Source organism: Alexandromys fortis, unplaced genomic scaffold (assembly GCF_014885135.2).
Source record: "Alexandromys fortis isolate MF-2015 unplaced genomic scaffold, M_Fortis_MF-2015_v1.1 scaffold_140, whole genome shotgun sequence".
In the NCBI taxonomy this organism is placed as follows: domain Eukaryota; kingdom Metazoa; phylum Chordata; class Mammalia; order Rodentia; family Cricetidae; genus Alexandromys; species Alexandromys fortis.
Genome location: NW_026068048.1, coordinates 1,787,595 through 1,812,402, shown reverse-complemented (window position 1 = coordinate 1,812,402; position 24,808 = coordinate 1,787,595). Strand labels below are relative to the sequence as shown.

Sequence of the window (24,808 nt, the reverse complement as noted above, 5' to 3'; positions counted from 1 at the left end):
TACTATATTAAGACTTGGGCTATGACTAGAAGCCTTTGTCCATGCGTCTATTCCCATTTTCCACCATGGTATAGCTCGAGTTACCTTCTCGACATCTTCCCATGACTTCGGGGGGAGGGGGGGGGAGGTCAGTGAATCACTGTTTTGCCTGCTCGCCTGTGTATGCAGCCTCATGAATGCCTGGCGCCTGCAGAAGCCAGAGGAGAGCACTGGACCCTCTGAGCTGCAGTTAGAGCTGTTGTGAGTCACCAAGTGGGTGCTGGGAATGAAACCTGAGTCCTCTGCAAGCCTTTCAACCACTGAAGCACCCCTCGAGTCTAGAATCCTGTCATTTGAACCTCTGTCATTCTGGGGACATTTGTAGTTATTTTTTTTCTGAGTAAAATAATCTCATGCTATGAGAGTTCAGAATTATTCGGTAGTATCTGCCAAAGCTGACCAAATCCTAAGACACAGCAATTCCATCCCACGAATACACAGAGAAGTACATACGTGTACATCTTTATTATGACCCTAAGCAGTAAACAGAGCAGAAGTCCATCGATAGCAGAATGGGTAAAAGTGATGTGCTTATATAATGGAATTCTATACAGAATACAAATCAATGACCTTCTGCCGCATGCACTCATGACTGGACTCAGAGACGACGAGTGAATGGAGCCGAGTGAACAATGGTTTTATATCAAGGTTTATAATGTGTAAAACCCAATTACAATGTTACAGGTTGAACTGTGGTTAACATTGAGGAGGTAACAATTTTTACTTCATACAGACAAGCTGCATTTGGACAGTGGTTTATTACTGATTTACAAGAAATGCATGTATCTCATGAGATGGGAAATATGCAAATCTGAATGGTTATAACAGTTCATCAGAGGTCAGTTTAGCCTGTTGAACCCAGGAATACAAAAACGAGGCCTTTATTTTCCATTTTTGGTCATTTCATTTATCCAGTGGTATTTGTATGTGTGACAGGTTAACAAGCAGCAAACGTAAGGAATCAAACTTGAAAGCACTCTGTACCAGAAAAATCTGCAGGGCTTGGTGGCGCAGCACTCGGGAAGCAGAGGCAGGCGGCTCGCTGAGCCTGGTCTACGTACCAGGTTCCGGGCCAGCCAAGGCTACATCGTGAGACTCTGTCTCAAAAACCTAAAAAAACAAATAGAAAAATAAAATCAGAGCATTCACTGAATGTTCTCTGCCCTGTGAGTTTTCTGGTGGGCAATGAGGTTTGACTTACAACTGAAGAATTTCCCACACGCCTTACACTCGTAGGGTTTTTCTCCCGTGTGGGTTTTCTGATGGCGAATGAGGTTGGATTTCCGACTGAAGGCCTTTCCACACTGGGAGCAGCCGTTGGACTTCTCTCCTGTGTGTATTCTGTAGTGCACAGTGAGGACCGCCTTCTGGCGGAAGGACTTCCCACAGTCAGTGCAGATGTAGGGCTTCTCCCCGGTGTGGATTCTCTGGTGGAGGGTGAGAGTCGTCTTCTGGCAGAAGGACTTGCCGCAGTCGGTACAGATTTACGGTTTCTCTCCGGTGTGCGTTCTCTGGTGGACGGTGAGGGTTGTCTTCTGGACGAAGGCCTTCCCACACTCTGTGCACTGGTAGGGCTTCTCTCCTGTGTGAGTTCTCTGGTGGTCGACGAGGTAGGACTTCTTTCTAAAGGCACTGCCACACTGAGCACACTCGTAGGCTTTCTCGCCCGTGTGTGTTTTGTGGTGTCTGGTGAGGGTTGCCTTCTGGCGGAAGGACTTCCCACAGTCCAAACAAAGATAGGGTTTCCCCTCTATATGTGTTTTTTCATGAAGCGTCAGGGCTGTCTTCTGGCGGAAGGCTTTCCCACACTGGCTGCAAATATAGGGCTTCTCTCCCGTGTGGATGCGCTGGTGCTCGATGAGGTAGGACTTCCTCCGAAAGCTGTTCCCACAGTAAGGACACTGGAAGGGCTTCTCCATTTGAGATCTGGGGTGCATAAGAAAAACGGACTTTCTGCAGAAGAACTTCCCGTATTTGTTGTATGCAGAGGACTTCTTTTCCAGAAGATTATGTGGATGAACACCAAGGTCTGGCTTTTCTACGAAAGCCATTTCGTCTCTACTGTAGTTGAGGCTTCCGTCTCCTCTGTGAGCTCTGTTATTTGGAAACAGCATTCCTCTCGTAAAGAAGGAATTGTCATAGTCATTACATCCAAACGGCTGCTCTGGAAGCTGGGTGTTCTGCTGCTGAGCCGGCTGTTTGGAACCCAGGGCCCGTTCCGCTGGTTTGTGCAGAGTGGCTGCAGGGTGAGCTTTCTCACGCCTGCAGTTTGGGATTGATTTCGCCCATCCACCGTCACCCAACCTCTGTCTTACAGGGGTTATGTCTCTATTAATGAATTCTGAAATATTTTTCAAAACTTTCCCATCGGGGTTATATTCAAGTAGTGTTTTGGAAATAATATGGTTCCTGTCTAGTGTAAGTGTTTTCCCATAAATGCTACTTCTCTCCTTAATGAGTTTCCTGTGGTTGATGATTACAATGGATTTAGAATGCTTGTCTTGGCAGTCTTTGAACTTCACCAAAACATCTTCATCTTCTAGAAGAGAATATAATTAATTAGCAATACTTTAAGTCTATATATGTACATATAAAAGCAATGGATATACAATGCATGTGTATATATACATATATATAATAGATGTGGTACATATACATATATATAATAAATCTTTTTGGTTTTGAGACAACGTCTCATGTAGATGTTGATTTTGAACTTGACATGTATCCAAAGGTGGGTGACTTTGATTTCACACACACACACAAAGCACACATGGAAAGCTAAGATTAAGGACGTGTCACTACAAGAGCGAAGACAGACACATCAGGACACCAGTACAAAACTGATGGAATCAGAGTCTCATGGCTGAGCCTGGTGGCATCTGCCTCTAAGTAAGGAAGTGTGGGCAATTTCTAGTCTTCATTCTAGGTTCTGTTACGAGAAGGGGTAAACTCCCTGGATCCTTTGGTCTGAAAGCATTTTTTTCTTAGCTCTTTCTAACCCTGTCTTAGGGTCACCAGTGCTCTGACAAAGCACCATGCCTGAAGCAACCTGGGTTGGAGAGGGTTTGCTTGGCTCACACTTCCACACACTGTTCATCACCAAAGGAAGTCAGGACAGGAACTCACACAGGGCAGGAACCTGTAGGCAGGAGCTGATGCGGAGGCCTTGGCAGAGTGCTGCTTACTGGCTTGCTCAGCCTGCTTTCTTACAGAACCCAGGACCACCAGCCCAGGGATGGCACCATCCACCACGGGCTGGGCCCGCTCCCATCAGTCCTGAATTAAGAAAAGCCTTACAGGCTTGTGTACAGCCCAATCTTTCGGAGATATTTTCTTGATTGCAGCTCCCTCCTCGCTGGTGACTCGAGTTTGTGTCAAGTCGACATTACACTACCCAGCATCTCAAACTAGCTATGTAGCCAAAGATGACCTGGAAGTTAGCTTTTAGAATTATACTTTACTTTTGTGTGCGCATGCACCTGAGTGCATATTTGCAGATGGAAATCAGAGGACAATTTGTGGGAACTGGTTCTCTCCTTCCACCATGGAGCCCTGGGAGATGAATTCAGGTCCTCAGGCTTAGCAGCCCCTGCACGACCTCGCCCACCCCCTCCTTTCTACTGCTTCCTCCTTTTCCATCCTCTGTCTTGTCTTCAATCCCCTCGACTCCACTGGTATGTCCCCCTTCACTTCTCTGCCTTTTCATACCGCTATTCATCCATGTGAGAACCTGCTCTCTACTCCAGCTGCTCCAGGCGACTCAGGCTCCCTAAGCCTGCGGGGGACACTTAAAGAACTCAGGATCCCCAACAGAATTCTTGTGCTGAGAACAAACAGCTCTTCAGAAACGGTTTTCAAAGCGGTGGGTTCCAGAGAAGACAGCCTCATCCGGCTCCTAGGATCGCATAGTGAAAGGAACCGCACTGGTCCGGCATATGAGTGCCCTGGGTTCCCTCCCTAGCACTTGACAGACACTTTTCACGTAACAGAGCAGATATCTGCCATCCAGGAAGGATGGGCACAGTACTGCACTGTACTGGTTCCTGCCACCATCTTCAGAGCAAAAGCTGTGAGGTCACTGTGTGTTTATGCTTGCCAGTGTTTGCATCATCCTCACACGCATGAACACGCATGCACACACACACACCCCAAAGGAAATAAAAACACTAGTTTGAAAACATAAATAAAATGTTTTTACTTCAAAAGTGCATTTTATGAGGTGGGATAGGCATGCACATGTTTATGTGGGTGTGAGTGAGCACATGCGTGTGTGTGTCTGAGTGTAGGCCAGAGTCTGAAACTGGTCTTTGTGAGCTGCTTTCTATCTCATTTTGTAAGGCAAACAAACAAAAACCACTAAAGACTTAAACATCAAAAACCATGTATGAATCTTTCAACTATGAAGTTGGATAAAGAAAATGATCTAGAATAGATAAAACTAATTCTAGTAAAATTCAAAACTTAGTGGGAGGAAATGCATCATAATAGATTTGATGGGAATGACTGAGTTAATAGAAATACTCTATCTTGCCTGGGGCTTGGAATACATGGTCTACACATCTGTCAGATTTGAGGAGCTATGTGGCAGTCCTCTATTCTATTCTATGTCTATCATACCTACATAACAATGCATTCTTGGTAGGTGAGTGTCACCCCCTCCTGGCAGGGTTTCAGTTTTGTGACATGACTGGAGTCTGACACAATGTGGATGTGGTGCACGCCACTGAACCATGCGCTTGAGTCGCTAAAGACAACTGCACCTTACTGCAGTTCTGAAGTTGATCCTCCCGACATTCAAAGCCGTCAGACACTGAGATCATCACCTAGAGGATCTGTTGTTTGGGCTTAGCAGTTGTGCGACCACTCCCACTGGACCCTTGTTTTCCTGCGAAGCATCAGAGACCAAACCCAGCTCCTTGCGTGTCTTAGGTGCACCAGCACCAAGCTACGTCTTCATCCATCCCACACAAGTTTTCTATCTACGACTTACCTAGACAGCTTTGATTTGGAAAAACTCTCTCTGACCATAGCTCTTCTCCTTGTTCCAACTTGCGGATCATATCAGGCTTTGTTATGTGAAATCCTGATGATGAAGAAAAAGAAAGGAAGGAAGGGAAGGAGGGATGGAGGGCAAAAAGAAAAGTGAGACTTGATCTAAACTGCTGGACTCTAAACTACTGAGAAAAACACAACCTCAGGGTGTACATGGGGTATAAATTAATGTCCTACCAGTTAGTAATCATATATTCTGGGACTGGAGAGATGGCTCAGCAGATAAAATTACTGGCTGCTCTTCCAGTATTCTCAGCACCCACGTGGCAGCTCACAACCTTCCTTAGCTCCAGTTCCAGGGGATCTGACACCTCTTCTGGCCTCTGCAGGCATCAAGCACATACATGGTTCACACATACACATCCAGGCAAAACACTCATATACATTAAATAAAAGTCTTTAAAAACTGTCTATCGGCCAGGCATGGTGGTGCATACCTTTAATCCCAGCAGAGGCAGGAGGTTCTACCTAGCATCGAGAGACCCTGTCTCTAAAACAAAACAGTCTATTTTGCTAACTATAAGAGAGTCCTCTGGGCAGAGGAGATGTCTGTTAGCTATGTGCTTGCTGTTCAAGCGTGAGGGCCTGATTTCGGAATTCCTGAAAGGACATGAGAGACACTTACCCACAGAGACTAAGTGGCAGTAGTTTTCCAACATCACATCCCTGTAGAGGGCCTTCTGAGCAGGGTCCAGGTGCTGCCACTCCTCCTGGGTGAAGTCCACAGTCACATCCTTGAAGGACACGGATCCCTGTAAGGGCACACTGTAGCAGTTCATCCTGAAGTTACTGGAAATGGGGTAGAATTAAATGCTGGGGGCTTGTCTGGGAATGACCACTGGGTGAACTAGTTTTTAAAAATTCTATCTTTTAAAAAGATTTGTTTATTTTGAGGTTTTTTTTTTATGTCTATTTTATGTGTAGAAGCATTTACCTGGATGTAGTTGTGTACCACATAGAGGCAGTGTCTGAGGAGGCCAGAAGAGGATGTTAGGTCCCCTGGAACTGGAGTTACACACTGTTGTGAACCCCTACATGAGTGCTGGAACTGAACAAAGCCCTCCACAAGGGCAGCGAGTGATCTTTCTTGAAGGAAGGAGGTTTGAGACTAATCTCTCTATGTAGTTCTGACTGTCTTGGAATTCACTGTGTAGACCAGGCTGGCCCTGCCTCTCTGCCTCTAAGTACTGGGATTAAAGGTGTGTGCCACCAACCTGACATCAGCAACCAGTACTCTTAATCCCTGGACTACCTCTCCAGCCCCTTAATTGTGCTGTTTGTGCCTCTCTGCCCCCCCTTTCTCTCTCAGACACACACACACAACACACACACACACACACTCTCACACACACACACACACAGACACACATCTACACACACAAAAACACACACACTTTCTAAAAATACATCCAGTAATATTGACTTTTTTTTACATGTGGAAGTTTCTTTTTTTAATATTTATTCATTTATTATGTACACAATATTCTGTCTGTATGTATGCCTGCAGGCCAGAAGAGGGCACCAGACATCATTACAGATGGTTGTGAGCCACCATGTGGTTGCTGGGAATTGAACTCAGGACCTTTGGAAGAGCAGGCCATCTCTTCAGCCCCCAGTAATTTTGACTTTTATCTCATGTTAAAAATACAAATAATCTTAGACTACCCAGTTTTGTCCCAAATACAGCTAGTTTACTGGTGGACCGACAGATAAGACCCTGATTCTGCTCATGAGAAGTTACAGAGAGAAGCATATGAGAAACATCTACCCAACAGGCGTCAAACACACGAGGAGGGGAAATGCACACAGGAAATGCGTCACAGAGCAAAGAATGTCATGTTGCAGTTTGAAGCTTCATTGAGCACATATAATTCTGTACTTAGATTAAGTCTATATTATAGGAATAAAAGGCAGTAGGTTTTAAAAACTTATAGGACGCCTCTAATCTCAGCACTTGGAAGGCAGAGGCAGGTAGATCTCTGTGAGTTCAAAATCATCCTGGCCTACAGAGTGAGCTACAAGACAAGCCAGCCAAATTTACACAGTCAGACTGTCTCAAAAAAAAAAATACCCAAAATTTAAATAAATAAAAATTCACAGGAAAAAGAAGATCTTTTAGTCAGTTAAAAAACAGCAAAAGAGACAGCATCTTAGGAAAGAGTTTTGGAGATGAAAAAAGCAAAGGCTACAGGAAGGCAGGCCATGAGTGTGTCACGGAGTAATACTGGACCACTTTCCTTGAAAGCACTGACCTTAAAAATGAGACGGCTCAGTGGTCAAGAGTACTCGCTGCTCTTTCAGAGGACCTGGGTTCTGTTCCCAGCACCCACATTAGGAAGTTCCCAGCTACGGTTAAATGCAGTTCCAGACACTCCAGTACCTTCCCCTGCCCTCCCAGAGCACACACAGTGCACACGCGTGACTCACACACGCACGCACACAAATTAAAATAACCAAATTTTAAAAATGGACTCAACAGGGCACTGTGACACATTTAAGCCCAGCACTTGGATGGCAGAGGCACCTGTGAGTTAAAAGCCAGCCTGGTCTACAGAGCAAGTTCCAGGACAGCCAATGCTACAAGAAAGACCCTGTCTCAAAAAACTAACAAAAAAATCTTAATAGTAAAAAATGGACTTGATCACATTTCCAAGACGTTCATTGTTATTGATAAACCATCAGCAGGCATGAGTGGCAGTTAACACAGTTAATCACGACCACTCTTGAATGTACGCTGTTAGTAATTTTTTCCTTTCCAATACATGATCTTGTATAGTCTACTGGAATGCACACAGGCCTGACCACAAAGTGGACTGGAGAGAGCTCTCTTCCAGAAGACGAGTTTGGGTCCCAGCACCCTCTTCTGGAGACTCACAACTACCTCTAATCCCAGCCCAAGGGGATTTGCTGGCCTCTTCTGGCTTTAACGAGTACCCACATTAATGTACACACACACACACACACACACACACAAATATAAACTGAACATGAAGAAACATAATACACGTTATATGGTAACATTCCTTAAAAACAAAGAAAGAAACAAACCAGAGTCTGACTCAGGATCTCCCGCCTCAGCTTCCCTGGAGCTGCCTGGAGGTGTGTGCCACCATGCTGGAGTTAGTATTCCTCAAGTCTGGAGAAGGCTGAGCATGCGCTAGGTGGGGAAGACGATTAGGTAACCACTGCTGGAGATTACATGCAGAGATCAGGGAGCTGATGAGGGACCACTGGTTTCCACATGGCGGGGTCAGAGAGAAGTGGTTATAGCGTCTGTAGAAGGAAGAGGACAGGCACAGCCCTCGGGATCTCTGCATAGGTAGTAAGTGTGTGAGAGCTGGGGTGGGAAGGTGGGATAAGAGCTGAGTGTAATGGTGCATGTCTACAGTCCCGGCACTCAGGAAGCAGATGCAGGATGCTGCAAGTTCAAGGCCAGCCTCGGCTATGCAGCGAGTTCCAGATCACTAGAACTATACAATGAAACTCCGTCTCAAAACAAACAAACAAGAAAGCAAAGCAAAGCAGGAAATAGGAAATAACAAGCTGGACCACAGGTCATAAAGGTTCTGACGAGCATGGAATGGATAGGTGCTGACTGCTATGGGGTCGTTTGTTTCTGAGACAGGGTCTCACGTATTCCAGGTGAGCCTCAGACCTGTCATGTAGCTGAGGATGAACTACGGATCCTCCTCTCTCCACCTTTAGAACGTTAAGATTGTAGACCTGTGCCACCATGCCCAGGTGCTGTGGTGCTGGGGACTGAGCCCAGAGCTCCATGCCCAGGTGCTGTAGGGCTGTGGACTGAGCCCGGAGCCATGACCAGGTGCTGTGGACTGAGCCTGGAACCATGCCGAGGTGCTGTGGTGATGTGGACTGAGCTCGCAGCTCCATGCCCAGGTGCTGTGGTGCTGGGGACTGAGCCCGGAGCTCCATGCCCAGGTGCTGTGGACTGAGCCCAGAGCGCCATGCCCAGGGGCTGTGGTGCAGGGGACTGAGCCCGGAGCGCCATGCCCAGGTGCTGGGGACTGAGCCCGGAGCGCCATGCCCAGGTGCTGTGGGCTGAGCCCGGAGCGCCATGCCCAGGGGCTGTGGTGCAGGGGACTGAGCCCGGAGCTCCACGCATGCGCTGCGCAAACACTGCCGACTGGGCTGCACTCCCAGTCCCTGCATGTTGAACACATGGTTCCGATGTTCTGTCCAGACAGACGTCTAGCGTGGACAGAGGGGTCTGATAGTCACAGAATCTGTGAATCCAAAGCGATTCTGACTGTGCATACAGAAAAAGAGGATGCAAAAAAGTGAACCAATTAAAACTTGGGGCAAACCAACACTTTAAAGGTTGGGAGAGGAGGAGTATTCTGAAAGAAGACAGAAAACAGGACAAGGACGAGGTACTGCCTTTGATTCAAGGACAAACAACTTCAAGAATGACTAGCAATACGTTTTCTTCTCCTGCAAGCGAATGCAAAATTTTAGGAGACAGATAAAAGACACTAATAAATCCACTGACTACTGGTGGGTGGTGGTGGCGCACACTTTTAATCCCAGCGCTCGAAAGGTGGATCTCTGTGAGACTGAGGCCAACCTGGGCTACAGGGTGAGTACCAGGTCAGGCTCCAAGACCCTGTTTCAAACAAACAAAAACCCAAAAGTGTCTAATACTGAACAGGTTTCCCCTGGCAGGTCATAGTTGGTAGACATTTTGGACAGACAAGAATCAGAAAATTAGGGAGGAGGAACTAGGGAGATGGCTCAGTATTTAAGAACATTTATTGCTCTTACAGAGGACCTGGGTTCAGTTTCCAGCATCCGCATGGAGTCTAATACCTGTTTTTAACTCCAGTTCCAAAGGATAGACACCTTCTTCTGACCTCCAAGGGCACCAGGCACACACACGGCACACACACAAACATTCCTTTAGAAATCTAAGCTGAGTGATGGTGGCGCATGCCTTTAATCCCAGCACAGAGGCAGAGACAGAGGCAGGTGGATCTCTGTGAGTTCAAGGCAGCCTGGTCTACAGAGTGAGTTCCAGGACAGTCAGAACTAAAAGCTTAAAAACATTCCCCGCCACGAATCAGGATCCTCTTATCCGTCTCCCTCGTGCGGGGATCGCGTGCATCACCTTGGCCAACTTTGTAACCTCCGTTTTCTGTACCACTTCATACTCTAATGTCTACCCGGAAACCCTCCCATACAGGACATCTTCCCATAAACTAACCATGTGATCTAACAATTTTACCCCCACCCATGTCTGCTTCTTGGGCACTCACAACTTAGATCTCCAGTCAGTGTCGAGATAAAATGGGTTCATTCAAGTACAATAATTTATTTCTCTCAAAATCAGGACATTTTCGTTACAGCAGGACAGCTGCAAGGGGATGGACAAAGGGTCAACGAGCTATATAACGAGCCAGTCTGTGAGCAGTGGCCATAAACAGAAGGTACACCTAGGGAAGGCTCAAGTTCATCTGACTGGAATTTGGTACCAGCCTTGGAATCAGGGAGGCAGGTGAGCCATCGAAAGGAGACTATTTGAGAAGGCACCCCCTCCCCCCTTCAGCACTACAGACAGTGTCACATGTCTCTCCAGCCCAGACCTTAACTAGAGACCCTAGCCCTAACTGAAAATGTTTCTCATGGCAGCAAATCCTAACATCCAGGCAGCAGAAATGACATTGCTAAGCAAATGTTCCTATTTCCTGAAACAAAAGAAAGGAAATATCTCACCTTAGACATGGCTTTGAGATTCGTGAGAGATGAGCCTCGTCTTCTGGGCTCCTCTTTTGGAAAAGGAAAGAGTCCTATGAAGGCAAAGATGGAGGTACGTGAGGAGCCAGGAAAAAAAGCACGCTCCAATTAGATCTCCCGGAATAACTCGATTAGATCCGCATACATTTCCAGTGTTTCTGCACATGCCTTCTCTGAGTGCACTTCCAAAACCCGGGACAAAGGTCTGTGTAGGAGTAAACAAGTCCTGCATTCTCTCCCAAACCAGAAACCTTGTCTCTTGCTGAGCAAGGAAGGATTCCGTGGAAGCTGCTGCAGCTTGCAAATGCAACGGTCTGTTCTGCACTCCTCCATTTCCCAGGGCACACAGGTTAACTGACCAGGTCTGGGGCTGACTAGGGACACAGCCCTTGATAGCACAAGCAAGACTCTAAGTACTGTGCTTGGCCCAAGCCACAGCTTCTTCACGACCTGCACAGTCACCTCAGTCACCCAGCCCCGATGGATGCAGGTGAGAAGCCCCGAGTCTTTATCAGATCTGTACTTCTGTCTAAAGGGATCTATTTCTTCCTGTGATCAGCTTCCTTCACTATGTTTACCATTGTCCCCGTCTTGTAATGATGTCTGGTTTGTTATACCTCCGCCACAGGTATTTCCTAATTGGTTGGCTCCATCTTCTGATTTTTTTCCCCTCGTGTTCTATCACTGAACTATATTCTCATATTCTATTTTCTGCTTAAGATGCAAATCGTTTTGAGAGTCAAATAACTTTTATTAGTTTCGGGTCTTTGGCTTTCATTGTGAAAATCTCCTGTAAACTGTTTAGCTGTGTTTCATATTGTGTAACTGATGTCTCCTCAACTAATAGTAAATGCCATTTTTTAAAAAATTTTCAAAACAGGGTTACTCTGTGTAGCCTTGGCTGTCCTGGAACTCACTCTGTGGGCCAGGCCTGCCTCTGTCTCCCAAGTGCTGGGATTAAAGGTCTGCACCATCACTGCCAGGCAAGTAAATGCCACCTTCATCACATATCAAACTTCTTTACATGTTTCAAAATATCGGGTCATGTTACTCTTCTGATTTTTGGGGGGCTCACCACCCAGTTCCCAAATAAATCTTACATGGAGGCTTATTCTTAGTCATGAATGCCCGGCCTTAGCTTGGCTTGTTTCTTTGAAGCGTGTTTGGAGGTTCTAGCAGGGGAGACAGCTATTCATGTACCTTTGACCAAAGACTGGTCCTCCTCTTCTGCCGAGTGTGCAACTCCAGGAGGGACACACATGGGGTGGCGATGGAGGAAGGGGACACCCGCCTAGCCAGTCAGATCAGCTGAATCAACCCTGGCGATCAATGGGGTGACAGATGTCGCAGCCAGATCACCCTCACATCCAGCCTGCCTTGTTTCTTGCCAGCTTTTCTTAACTAATTAACCTGTCTACCTTCTGCTTCTGCTTTTACCTTTCTCTTACTTTTGTGAATCTTATTTCCACCCTTACTCCGTGGCTGGCCCGACATCCTCTTCTCCTCGTTCTCTTTTGTTCCTGATTCTCCATGTTTGTTTATCCTCTCTGCCTCCAGCCCCGCCTGTCCTTGCTGCTGCCTCGCTATTGACCGTTCGTTCATCTCTTTGTTAGGACCATCAGGTGTTTTAGACAGGCACAGCAGCACAGCTTCACAGTTAAACAAATGCGGCGTAAACAAGTCACCCACCCGAAAATAATATCCCCAACATGGTCACATATTACATTTCCCCACAGGCAGAAAATATCTGGATTTTCTATTCCCATTTTATCTCCTTATTGATTTCCTTGTATCGTAATATTTCAGAAGCATAGTTAGCGGCTGGAGAATGGCTCAGTGGTTAAGAGCACTTGCTGCTCTCGCAGAGGCCTCAGGCTCAGTTCCCAGCCACCCACATGGTAGCTCAAAGACACTGGTAACTCTAGCTCCAGTGGGGATAACCTCTTAAAACCACCATGGGCATCAGGCACACACGGTGCAGTACATTCATGCAGGCAAAACACTCATGTACATGAAAACAAATCTTTAAAAAGCATAGTTATATAAGCATATATTGTTAAATAAACAATACTTATTACTAATACTTAATTCTAGAAGTAAATACTGCTCAACACGTTTTAGTAGTATAGATATGGACACAGAAAAGAAACTGGCCACTCGCCATTTTGCAGGCTCCCATTTGGCTAAGTCTGGAGTGCAGACTGCTCCGGTGGAATTCTGGTTGGCAGAGGTACTTTCATTACCAGGACAAGGCTGGTCTTAGAAGTAAAAGTGTGCTAACTATTTTCAGAGTTTTCAGGAGCAGAAGAATCCACTTACACAAATGTGCGGAAAATGGTAGCTATGAGCAGATAGTGCTACCCCTCCTGCAGGCTCCCAAGCAACACCGTTCATTTTAACATCACGCTGGGCTTCGCCACTGTGGATTATGAAAATCTTACCTATTCTTTTCCAACAAGAATGCCATCATATTTGCTAAGCTCCTACTTAGAAATTCGTGAGGCAGGCTTGCTGGCTACTAATCTGAAAACTGAATAGTAGGTAACTTCCAAGCTTGGTGGTGCACACATCACCTGGAAGCCCAACAGCTGGAATACATAAGGAATCTCTGTCTTTAAAAAAAAAATTACACATGTGGTCATACAGCATCCCTCAATCATTGAAATATCAAGGGTACTACAGACATAAAACCACGAGAAACAACAGAAGAACACACACATGCGCTTAGTGATGGCCTTTCAAACATCCTTCAGAAACCCACCAAACTACAGCTTCGCATGTCATTGGTGACCACAGAACGTGGTACAATTCCAGGCAAAGTCACTCACAATCACGTTCACAGATCACTTTCAATGATCCTGTCTCAAGTACGAGTTACACCTAATCTAAAAATAGAGGCGTGGCGCAGTAACCCTAAGCAAGTCTCCATCATCCATGTTTTACACATCCAAGGAGACCACACTGGTTTCCCCACCAAAAAAAAAAGGAGACAAACCCCAACATGCGCCCTACATCCTCACAGGCAACGATCGTACTGCCCAGGGTCCTGCTCCCAGCCACTGAGCTTCCTTGCACTTAAACACGCAAAGTACCCCTGCGCCCTCGGGTCACCAACAGTCATCCTCGGGGTCACGCCCACGGACCACGCCCGAGGCCCTGTGCTGTGGCTCAGAGTGTCCGGGTCCCGCTTCCTTACCCCCCCAAATTACCAGGCCCGGCTCGGCCTCCCAGTCTCCTCCCCGGCCTCCCCATCTGGATTCGCTCTCTCTGTCGCTCTCGGGATCTGGAGCATCCACTGCGGTCCTCAGCTTCTTCAGACACCCCAGGAGCCAGCAGCCTCACCTCCCTGCCGCGGCTCAGCCGTCTGCGCCTGCGCACGCATCCTGGGGGTTCGCACTCCCAGGAGCCTCTGGGGCAGCCCGTTAGATGCTGGGGCGCCTGTCTCTCTCCCTGCGGCTGAACCTCTGTCTTCTTGGCTGGGCCTGAATGGCTTCCACCCCGACCTCAGGCCGGCCTTGGAAGCTCGGCTTCGGGGTCCCCTTCCGCTGTCGTGGTCATCTTTTTTCTCTTTCTTTTCCCTGTGTGCTGAGCTGAGCTGAGCTGACTCGGGTCCTAGTGGAAGTGGTTCTTCCGATTTCCTGGAACTTGGGACCCTGTGTGGGACTTTGGGACCCTGTGTGGGACTTTGGGACCGTGTGGCTGTCAGCTGCTCGTGGGAGTGCGTGGCTGCCTCGGTGTGGGGTGTGCCCAGTGGGAGCGCTTGACTGGCTCTGATTAGGTGACTGAATGGGACAGGGCTCTTTGTGATAATGTCATACTGTGACCACTTGATCTCGTGACAGCGCTATGCATTGATCAATTTGGGCCCAATGTAGCCCCCATCCCCATTCTTCTTAGTATGGTAGAATTTCATTTTAACAGTTCTAAGCTGAAAATTATGGGCAGGAGGTCCTCTTGAGACTGTGGAAGAGACTGCGAGGTGTGGGCTGTGTTGCCTTCTCATTTCGGTCTGTACACAGTCTCCCCCATCGGTGATACACAGAAAACATCCAGTGTTACTGGGGGGCGGCAGGAGTGCAGGAATGCCGTCGAGAAGTGCTTTCTCGGAATGTGCGCACTGGGATTTCTGTCACTGCCTCGTCATTTCACCAGGTAGCCACACTGCATAGCATGCAGAGAAATGGCTATTAAAAGGGAAGCTGATATTTGGAACCTAGAACGAAGGTTCAGACTTAAATATCACAGCCTTGTGCTCAGTATGGAGCTCTTAGGAAGGGGATTTCCCCCAAGGTAAAGTGTAAGGGAAGATGGAGTCTTGAGGTTCCAAGAATTGGATTCCAATGGCCATTTTAGAAGTCCTGTGGTACTTATTAATAATTTTTCAATGATTTATTCCAATATGGTGTATTGATTGGTCATTCAACAGAAAAAGGCAATGATAAAACTACATTCATTCTCTCTTTTAGATGAAACAATATTTAATCTGAAAGGAATATTTAATCCCAATTGTATGTTTTTTGGAAGGAAAATCTTACTATCAGAAATGTATTATATTGATGAAATATGATTTCTTAAAAATGTACTAGACTTTGTTGCTTAACTTAATTTGTTTTTAGCCCAGTATTCTTTGTCATATTTCCAACCTATTCCCTCTAAATGTTCATTAATAGATTTCTTTCCCAATTCTTTAGGAAAAAAAAAACGCTTTAAATGTATATAGGTTTTACTATGTTTTTTTGAGGGGGTCTAATTAATAATCTCACTGAGGAAAATATTCCATACACAAGTTGACCTACATATTTATATTTTAGCATTATACATGTCATTAGGGACTGAAGTGCTTGCTGCGCAGGCATGGCGACCTGAGTTCATCCTAATGCCCACATAGGAAACCTGGCATGGGATGGTACGGGCTTATAATTTCAGTGCTGAAGAGGCAGGCAGGAATATCTTTTTTGTTTGTTTGTTTGTTTGTTTTGTTTTGTTTTTCGAGACAGGGTTTCTCTGTGGCTTTGGAGCCTGTCCTGGAACTAGCTCTGTAGACCAGGCTGGTCTCGAACTCACAGAGATCCGCCTGCCTCTGCCTCCCGAGTGCTGGGATTAAAGGCGTGCGCCACCATCCGGCAGGCAGGAATATCTTTGCGGTTTACAAGTCAGGGAGCCTAGCTGAGTCAGCAAGCCCCAGACTTCATGAAGGTGAACAGCCCCAGACATGGGACACTCAAGGATGTCAGCCAGCAGGCATACACAGACGTGGAGACAGAGAGAGAGAGAGAGAGAGAGAGAGAGAGAGAGAGAGAGAGAGAGAGAGAGAGAGAGTTGTTTTGAGATAGGTCTTGCTATGTAGCTCTCGATGACCTGGAACTCACTTGTAGACTAGCTAGGCTGGTCTTGAACTCACTTGTAGACTACGCTGGCCTTGAACTTGCAAGGATGTGCCTGCCCTGCCTCCCATGCCATAGGATTAAAGGCATGCACCACCATTCCTGGCACATTTTTAAGAGGAAAGAAATTGTTTTGGAGATGGGGTCTCACTGTGTAGTTCTGGCTGACTGACATCTGCCTGGCTCTGCCTCTGGAGTGCTGGGATTAAGGAAGTGCCACTAAACGCAGCAGGAATATTCATTATCAGTGATTTGGTATACATTGCCATTTTCTGTTTCCCCAACCTCCAAAATTCTTGTGAATTACTTAAACGGTACCTCCATAACTCTCAGTGGTAAGTAACTGGTTTTATTGTATTTCAGTGCATGTCGGGAGAAAAAGGGAGCCCTAATGACATTCAAATGAAGCTTTTCAGTATTTACATCTTTGAGAATTATGTATCGATTATTCATAATTACTAGGAGAACAGGCAGATGGTTATGTGAAGCAGTGCCTAGAAATATGTTTTTAAATATTGTTTCAAAGATTAAATGACATCCACAGAATAATATTAATCTCCCCAAACCAAATTTCTTTTTTTTTTCAGGTTTATTTATTTATTAAAGATTTCTGTCTCTTCCCCACCGCCGTCTCCCATTTCCCTTCCCCTCCCCTTCAAACCAAATTTCTTAGGTGATATCATTGTGTCAACAGCATTGTTGGTGCGGGAGAGATGGCTCAGGGGTTAAGGACACTGGCTGCTCTTCCAGAGGACCTGGATTGGATTCCCAGTACCTACATGGCAGCTCACAGCTGTGTGTAACTCCAGTTCCAAGTACTCTGATGCCCTCTTTGGTATCTGCAGGCACCAGAAACACAAATAATACAGAGATATACCTCAAACCAAGCACCCATACTCATAAAAACAAATACAATTTAAAGGAAAATTTCGGGTTAGCCAGGCAGTGGTGGTGGTGCACACCTTTAGTTCCAGTACTTGGGAGGCAGAGGCAGATGGATCTCTGTGAGTCAGGCCAGCCAGAACTAAATAGTAAGACCCTGACTCAAACAAAAAGGCAACCACACTGTCAAGATGGATTAATAATTTCTGCTAATAAGATGTTAGTTATTATAACATCTTATAAATATGAATTGAACAGGGAATAAGATTGATCTTTTGTTAATATTTTCTTTCATTTTTATTTGTTAATTTTGAGAGAAGGTTGTGTAGCCCAGGCTGGCCTCAAACTGTCTTTGTAGCAGAGGCTAACTCCTGATCCTGCAGCATCTTATCCCAGTGCTGGGATTATAGGTGTATGCCACCATGTCTCTGTTAATATTTTAAATTTGTTACCTAGTCAGCACCTTTTGGGGTTTTTTTTGTGTATTTGTTTTGTTTTATTGTTTTTCCCTCAAGACAGGGTTACTCTGTGTAGCCTTGATTGTCCTGGAACCTGCTTTGTAGACCAGGCTGACCTACAACTCAGATATCAACCTGCCTCTGTCTCCTAAGTGCTGGAACTAAAGGGTGAGCCACCATACCTCGTGTTAAGCAGCAATTTTTAATCTGCTGTTTTTTTTTAAATTGGTTTTTATTTAGGTTAAAATGTGGAAAAATCACAAGTATATTGGTGTGTTTGGTTATCTTTTTTTTTTCTGTTTTTTACTACATATTCTTGGATGGCCCGGAACTTACTATGTCCACCAGGCTGACTTCAAGCAAGTTGATCTTCCTTCTGTTGTGGGGTAGCTCTCAGAGAAGACTGCTCAGACATGGGTTTAAACCAATAGAAGTCCTTACTAGCTCGCCCGTGAACTACATTGGGTATTCAGGATCCCCACGGAGCCCTGAGTCTTTCTCAGGGTGAGCTTTGGGCTGACAGACTTCAGTTAACGAAAAGTTAGTCAAAAGCAGAACTGCAGAAGCCACACCACAAGACTAGGACATTTAGAGCCTTTCCCAGAACTATGGACTTCGATGGGTTAGCTCTTTGTTTTCATTTTGGCAAGGGGTGCTGTGTACATACTGAGTTTTACAGCTGAATGGAGTCAGTTGTGCTAAGGCCTGGGTCCTGTTACACTACAGCTCTGACTCTTTTTTTTAAAGATTTGTTTCTTTGTGTATTTTATGTATATGGGCATTTTGTATGTGTGTACTTCTGCACACCAGAAGAGAGCATCAGAAGCCACGACAGTACAGTTATAGATGTCTGTGAGCTGCAACGTGGGTGCTGGAAATGGAACTCAAAACTCCTGGAAGAGCAGACGGTGCTCTTGCCGGCTGAGTCACCTTCCTGCCCTCCAGCTCCCGAGTACTGATCCTACAGGTGTGCACCACCTACCAGGCAAGACTGTCTAATCTGCATTAGGAGGATCTTGTCAGTGCATTAAGGTTATGACTCATTTTATTTGGATTATATGTTGTGGAACAATCTTTTTGTGCACCATGAAGATGCGCTGCTCTCATTGTTAATAAAAGCTGATTGGCTGACAGCTAGGCAGGATTGCTGGAGCAGAGAGAATGCTGGGGAGAAGGGCAGAGTGTGGGGAGACGCCTTGAGATGCAGTGTGAGAAGAACGGACAGTACACAGATGAGGTAAATGAGCCTTGGTGCAGCACAAAGATAATAGAAGTGGATTAATTTATAAGATCTAGCTAAAAACAAGCCTAAGCTATCAACCAAGCATTTACAGTTAATAATAAACCTCAGTGTGGATATTTGGGAACTGGTTGTCAGGACAGTGAAGTCCGCCTACAATCATACACTTTAAAAAAATAAATAGTGCTTACCAACAAACTTGCCAGGGTATCACCTAGGTTTTGGGACCACTGATTTAATGTGTTGTCCTTATTCCCAAGACTCACACTACGACACTGGCGTCATTCTCACAGCTCTTTCTCTAAATGTCTTAACAGTTACTGTTCACTTACATTTCGAGTTGCGTCCAGTTTGCCTTTTCTGTTTCCTGGAAGTTCTAGTTTGACAACATGTATTTTACTTTTTTCCCCATCTGGAGCACAGGTATGAAACAAAGAGATCATCACAGTGTTGCAAGCTAAGTCCTCCGAAGAGTACACATGAACGCCTTTTAAAGCTCAATAGAAAGTCTGTATTGCTGCCTGGTGGCTGCCGGGGGATGTGCCCAAATCATGAATCCGTGAATCTTACAGCTCTTTGTATTTAGCACACTAAAACCACATGCTGGTTGTCACACTTCAGTTAGCAAGAAGCAGAACAACAGAAGCCAGAAAGCAAGGTCAGTACATTTAGGGCCTTTCCTGGAACTATGGATCAGGTCTTTGATGGATTAGGTCTTTGCCACCACTTTGGCAAAAGTTGGGCCTATGTGCTGTGTTTGAAGGTCAGAAAGGTGTCTTTAACATGGCATTGGTAGCCAGGCAGTGGTGGTGGTGCACACCTTTAGTTCCAGTACTTGGGAGGCAGAGGCAGGCGGGTCTCTGTGAGTTCGAGACCAGCCTGGTCTACAAGAGCCAGTTCCAGGACAGGCACCAAAGCTACAGAGAAACCCTGTCTCGGAAAACCAAGAAAAAAAAAAAAAAAAAAAAACAACCCAAACATGGCATTGGTTGTGACACTTGAAAGGGACACTATTGAAAGCAGTGACTCCTTGTTGGAGACTGAGGACAATAGCAAACTTCTTGGTCTCAAAGAATGACCATGAGTCTTCAGCTCTGACTTAAGCTGTGATCGATTTTAGAAAAGGTAAAACAGCGAGAAAATGAACACTGAGAAATCTTTGGTGTAGGTCGCTGTGTAGGTAAAAGGGACAACTGGAGCAGGAAACCAACCAATCACTGAGCACCTGATCTCTGAGTCCAGATTCAGAGAAAGAAACACACCCTGGATCTGAGACCTGGGCTGGGGAGAAAAACATCTTTATCCCTGAACCTGGTACTAAAGACACGTGCCCTGGCTCTGAAACTAGTGTCAAAGAAACACACTTTGTCCCTAGAATCAGAGCCAGTGAAAGAAATATGCCCTGGTCCTAAGATGAGAGTCAAAAAGCTAAAAAGGAACAATGAAAGAAACACAGTTTGGCCATGAAGTCAGAGCCATCTCTGCCCCAACCAGTTAAATTGACCAATCCCTGAGCAGGGAAAAACCAACTAATCCCCTTCTCCCTGGGAAAACTCAGCCCCTAAGAAGTCCTACATAAGCATCTCCACCTGTTTAGTTAGAGGCTACCATTTATTCCTCCCTGGTAGAGGCAGTCACCCTCCTTAACTCCTTCTTCCCAAATACATCTCTTTCTCAAGTCTTTGGTGATGACGGTCATCCGTGTTGCAGACTAGAACCTGGCTGGGTCACCCCTTAGGGGACCTCAGCAAGGCAGAGCAGAACAGAAGAACCTTGCTAGGAAGCTCTTTAAGGGGGCTGAGCAAGGCCAGGCAGGAAAAAGTAACAACTTTTCCCCCAGAGCCAGAGGAGATTGCTACATTTCTGCAGGGACTACCCATTTGGCAGAGTGTTAGCAAAAGAAGAAACATCTTGAGCCTGAGAAGAAGATAGCTCTGCTAGGATGTTCTCTTAAGGGTAGAGAGCATAACTCAGCTATAGTGGCTCTCCAGGAGAAGAGCAGGATCCCTACATCCTGCAGGGAGACCATTCCCCACTGCACCCCAGCTTCAGGTAGCCTGGCTTCCTGATAGTAAGGACACCTTTTCTCCAGAGTTGGGCTGTCCTATTGCAGCTCCAGCCTCCAGAGCTGTCCTACTGTGACTCTACCCCTCCAGAGCTGTCCTATTGCGGCTCCACCCCTCCAGAGCTGTCCTATTGCGGCTCTACCCCTCCAGAGCTGTCCTGTTGTGGCTCCGCCCCTCCAGAGCTGTCCTACTGTGGCTCTGCCCCTCCAGAGCTGTCCTACTGTGGCTCCACCTCCCCCAAAACTGTTCTGTTGTGGCTCTAAGTATAGCCTGGCTTCCCGATAAGTCAGGATATCCCTGCATCACTACTGTAACACATTCCCCTACAAACTCACATGCTACACATGAATAGTCACACTGGCATGAAACCTTGTAAATACATGGAATGTTGTAATGCATTTAGTTGTGTGATAATCTTGGTCTACACTATGAAATTCACAGTGACGAGGTCTATAAAGTAAGGAACACAGAAAAAAAATTCTCAAAGAGTTCATGATAGTGAGTGGGAAACTGTACGGTTACACGTTTTGTGTGAAATCGTTGTTTTAAGATTTTATGTATTGGCTTATTGCCTGCGTAGGTGTCTGTGTACAGAAGCCAGAAGAGGGCACTGGAATCATAGACAGTTGTGTCTCACCACATAGGTGCTGGAATTCAAACCTACCTGGGTCCTCTGCTAGAGCAGCCAATCCTATTAACCTCTGAATCATTTCTCTAGCCCTGGGAAATTCTTTAGATATATGAACAACTTGCTTGACATTTGAAAGTGCATGCGGACGACAAACGTCACAAGTAAGTAAAATGTGACAGGGACTTTAGACTTCACCCCTTCCTTACTAAGCATCAGAGAACTCATACTGGGAAGACGCCATTTAAATGTGTGCAGTGTTAGAAGGCTTTTAGAATTAGCTTCCAGCTTGTTGAATATCAGATTTGCACTGGTGGATATCAAATATCAAAGCCTGGGGCAAATGGTTGAGATGTCTACAAAACATGAAAAAGTGACCCTGGCTTCCAGAGTCTCCCAGCATCCCACAGCCCCTACCCATTACAGACAGGGTCCTCCTGGCTTGATTTCCCCACCTCCTGCCCTGAATTTCTCCAGCCCAGGGCCTAGGATGCCCTTCCCCCACCTGCTCTTCCCTATCTAATCCAGAAATTTTGGCTACCCAGTTCCTTTTGGACTTCCTGGACGCTGCCCTTGATTCCTCTCTCCCTTCCCCTCCCCTCTCCTCACATGACCCCGTCTGGTCCTGTCCACTCTGGACTCTCCCAGATGTCCCTGCCTCTGGCTGTGCTCTCCCTTTTATCTACAATAAACTTTCTCCTCCACCGTGCCTAGGGGCAGCCATGTCCTTCCCTTCTCACTTTTTTCATTCAGTGAGAATTTGTATACATATAGAGTGTGGGAAGGCTTGGAGACTATAGGGAGCTTACTCAACATCAGAGAATTCACACAGGCAAAAACTCCGTGCATGCCAGTCCCATGGAAAGGTATTTAGAAATAGTTCATCTTTGACTAGACATTAGAGAATGCGTAATGTTGAGGAAGCCTCTAAATGTAAGGAATCTGGGAAAGCTTTTGAACTTACTCAACATCAGCAAATTCACAGTGGTCAGAAACAGCACAAATGTAAGGATGTGGGGAAGTCCTTAAACTGCCTTCATCCCTTGTTTGGCATCATCAAATTCATAATGGTGAGAAACCTTCAGAAGGCGAAGTCTGTGGCAAGCATTTAGACGTACTTCAGCCCATACTGAACATTAGAGAATTCATACTAGAGAGAAACTCCGTGAATGCACACGGGACAGCCTTTAGACACAGTTCATCCTTTATAAAACATCCGAGGATTCACAGTTGTGAAATTAGGGATGTGGGAATGCATTTAGTGTGGGTAAGCACCTTCCTTAAGATAAAACATATGTACTAAAGTAAATTGAGTACATTTAGTTCACTCGAGTTAAATGAGCATATGAAGGCCTTTTATTTCTGGTTTTTATTGGGGAGACCCTGTACACACAAGAAATGATCAGAGACAGTGTCTGGACATTTAATTTAGGTGGTAGAGTGTTTGCCTACATACACTAGGCTTAACTATCACAAGCTCTGCATAACCCCAGCATGGTGGCATACACCTGTAGTTCCAGTGCTTGTGAGGTAGGGACAGGATGGTTAGGAGTTCAAGACCATCTTGGCTATGAGTTAGAAGGCAGCCTGGGCTACATGAGACTCCATTTATTCATTGAAAAAAATCAAAAGATTCAGGGTCTATTTCTTTTTAAGAATTTATTAACAGACTTCATGACCACTCTATATTTAGAAATCTAATTGTGATGGTGAACATTATGTCCTAGGTTTACATTACTGTGTTTTTTTAAGAAGTCTATAAAACAAAACTGCCTCCAGTCTGAAGCTCCATTGGCACAAGGACAGTTGGCCTCCCAAAATGGTAAGGGCCATTCTTGTCTTGTACAATTTTAAGGAAACTGTTAAAGAAACTGTCATTTATGCAAGATAATGGTCACAATGTTAACAATTTAACTGCATTGCTTCTATAACAAAAGCTTGCTAGGTCAATATAAACCAGAACACCCACAAGACCTATGGCTGATAGGGCTTGTGGTTGTACTTAAGTATGATTGTACTTCGCTGAAGATATGTGCTTTCTGGGCAAATATAATGTAACCTTCTGATTGCAGGATGCATGCCTTTAGGTAAATGAAATGTAACCTTATGTTTCTTGCCTTTATAAACCCCTGACTTTGTGTGTCTCCATGCTACATTGTGGGACTTTTTATGGCTCCATGCTATATCCTGGGAATCCCAAATGTAGCCACAGCTGGTCAAAATTATTACTGGTAAAACTAGCAAATCTCTGAATCACCCCAGTCCCATAACATCATGATCTTCCTATTTCTACCTCCCAAGTCCAAGTGTAGGATTACATGTAGGTACAACCATGCCAAAACGACATGTGTTATTTATAGGAACTAGCCTGGCTAGTTTTTATGTTAACTTTGCACAACAGTAGAGTCATCAGAGAGGAGGGAATATATGTGGGATATATGTATACTTTATGAAAATGTATTACTGTGATTGGTGTAATAAAAAGCTGAATGACCAAGAGCCAGCAAGAAGTTAGGCGAGACTTCTAGGGAAAGAGAGGACTCTGGGAAAAAGAAGGACAGAGTTGCCAGACAGACATGGAGGAAGCAACATAGGCATCATGGAGAGATGAGGTAAGGTGCCATGTGGCAAGATGTAGAATAAAATAAATGGTTTAATTTAAGTTATAAGAGCTAATGGGTGGGCTAGAGAGATGGCTCAGAGGTTAAGAGCACTGGCTGCTCTTCAGAGGTCCTGAGTTCAATTCACAGCAACCACATCTTATTACAACCATCTGTAATAAGATCTGGTGTCCTCTTCTGTACTGCAGGGTACATGCAGGAAGAACTCTGTATACATAATAAGTAAAAATATTTAAAAACAAACAAACAAAAAAGAGCTAATGGGACAAGTCTAAGCTAAGACCAAGCTTTCATAATAAATTAAGTCTCTGGATCATTATTTTTTTTTTTTTTTTTTTTTGAGACAGGGTTTCTCTGTGGCTTGTGGAGCCTGTAGCTCTTGTAGACCAGGCTGGCCTCGAACTCACAGAGATCTGCCTGCCTCTGCCTCCCGAGTGCTGGGATTAAAGGCGTGCGCCGCCGCCGCCACCACCACCCGGCTTGGATCATTATTTGTGAGTTGGTGGACCAAAGAAAAATCTGACTACACATGGGATCCAATGTGGAAGCTCAAATATTCAAACATAGGGCCTGAGAAAGCTAAGAAAAGTTGTGGACAAGGAGCTGGGTGTGTATTCCTAATCCTGCAGTCTCTTAGGCAGGTGGGTGCTCGGTGGAGTATAGCGACACACCTCCTAGCTGGTG

At 45.5% G+C, this 24,808-nt stretch overlaps 1 protein-coding gene across 1 annotated transcript; it reads right to left on the bottom strand.

Moving 5' to 3' along the window:
- Nucleotides 1-971: 971 nt before the first annotated feature.
- Znf382 (zinc finger protein 382) lies at nucleotides 972-14,610 on the bottom strand. Its single transcript, XM_050119182.1, is given in 5 exon segments — nucleotides 972-2,578; nucleotides 5,033-5,125; nucleotides 5,720-5,846; nucleotides 10,825-10,898; nucleotides 14,055-14,610. Coding segments are annotated over 5 exon segments (1,731 nt in total). The 5' UTR covers nucleotides 14,098-14,610; the 3' UTR covers nucleotides 972-1,184.
- Nucleotides 14,611-24,808: the final 10,198 nt, after the last annotated feature.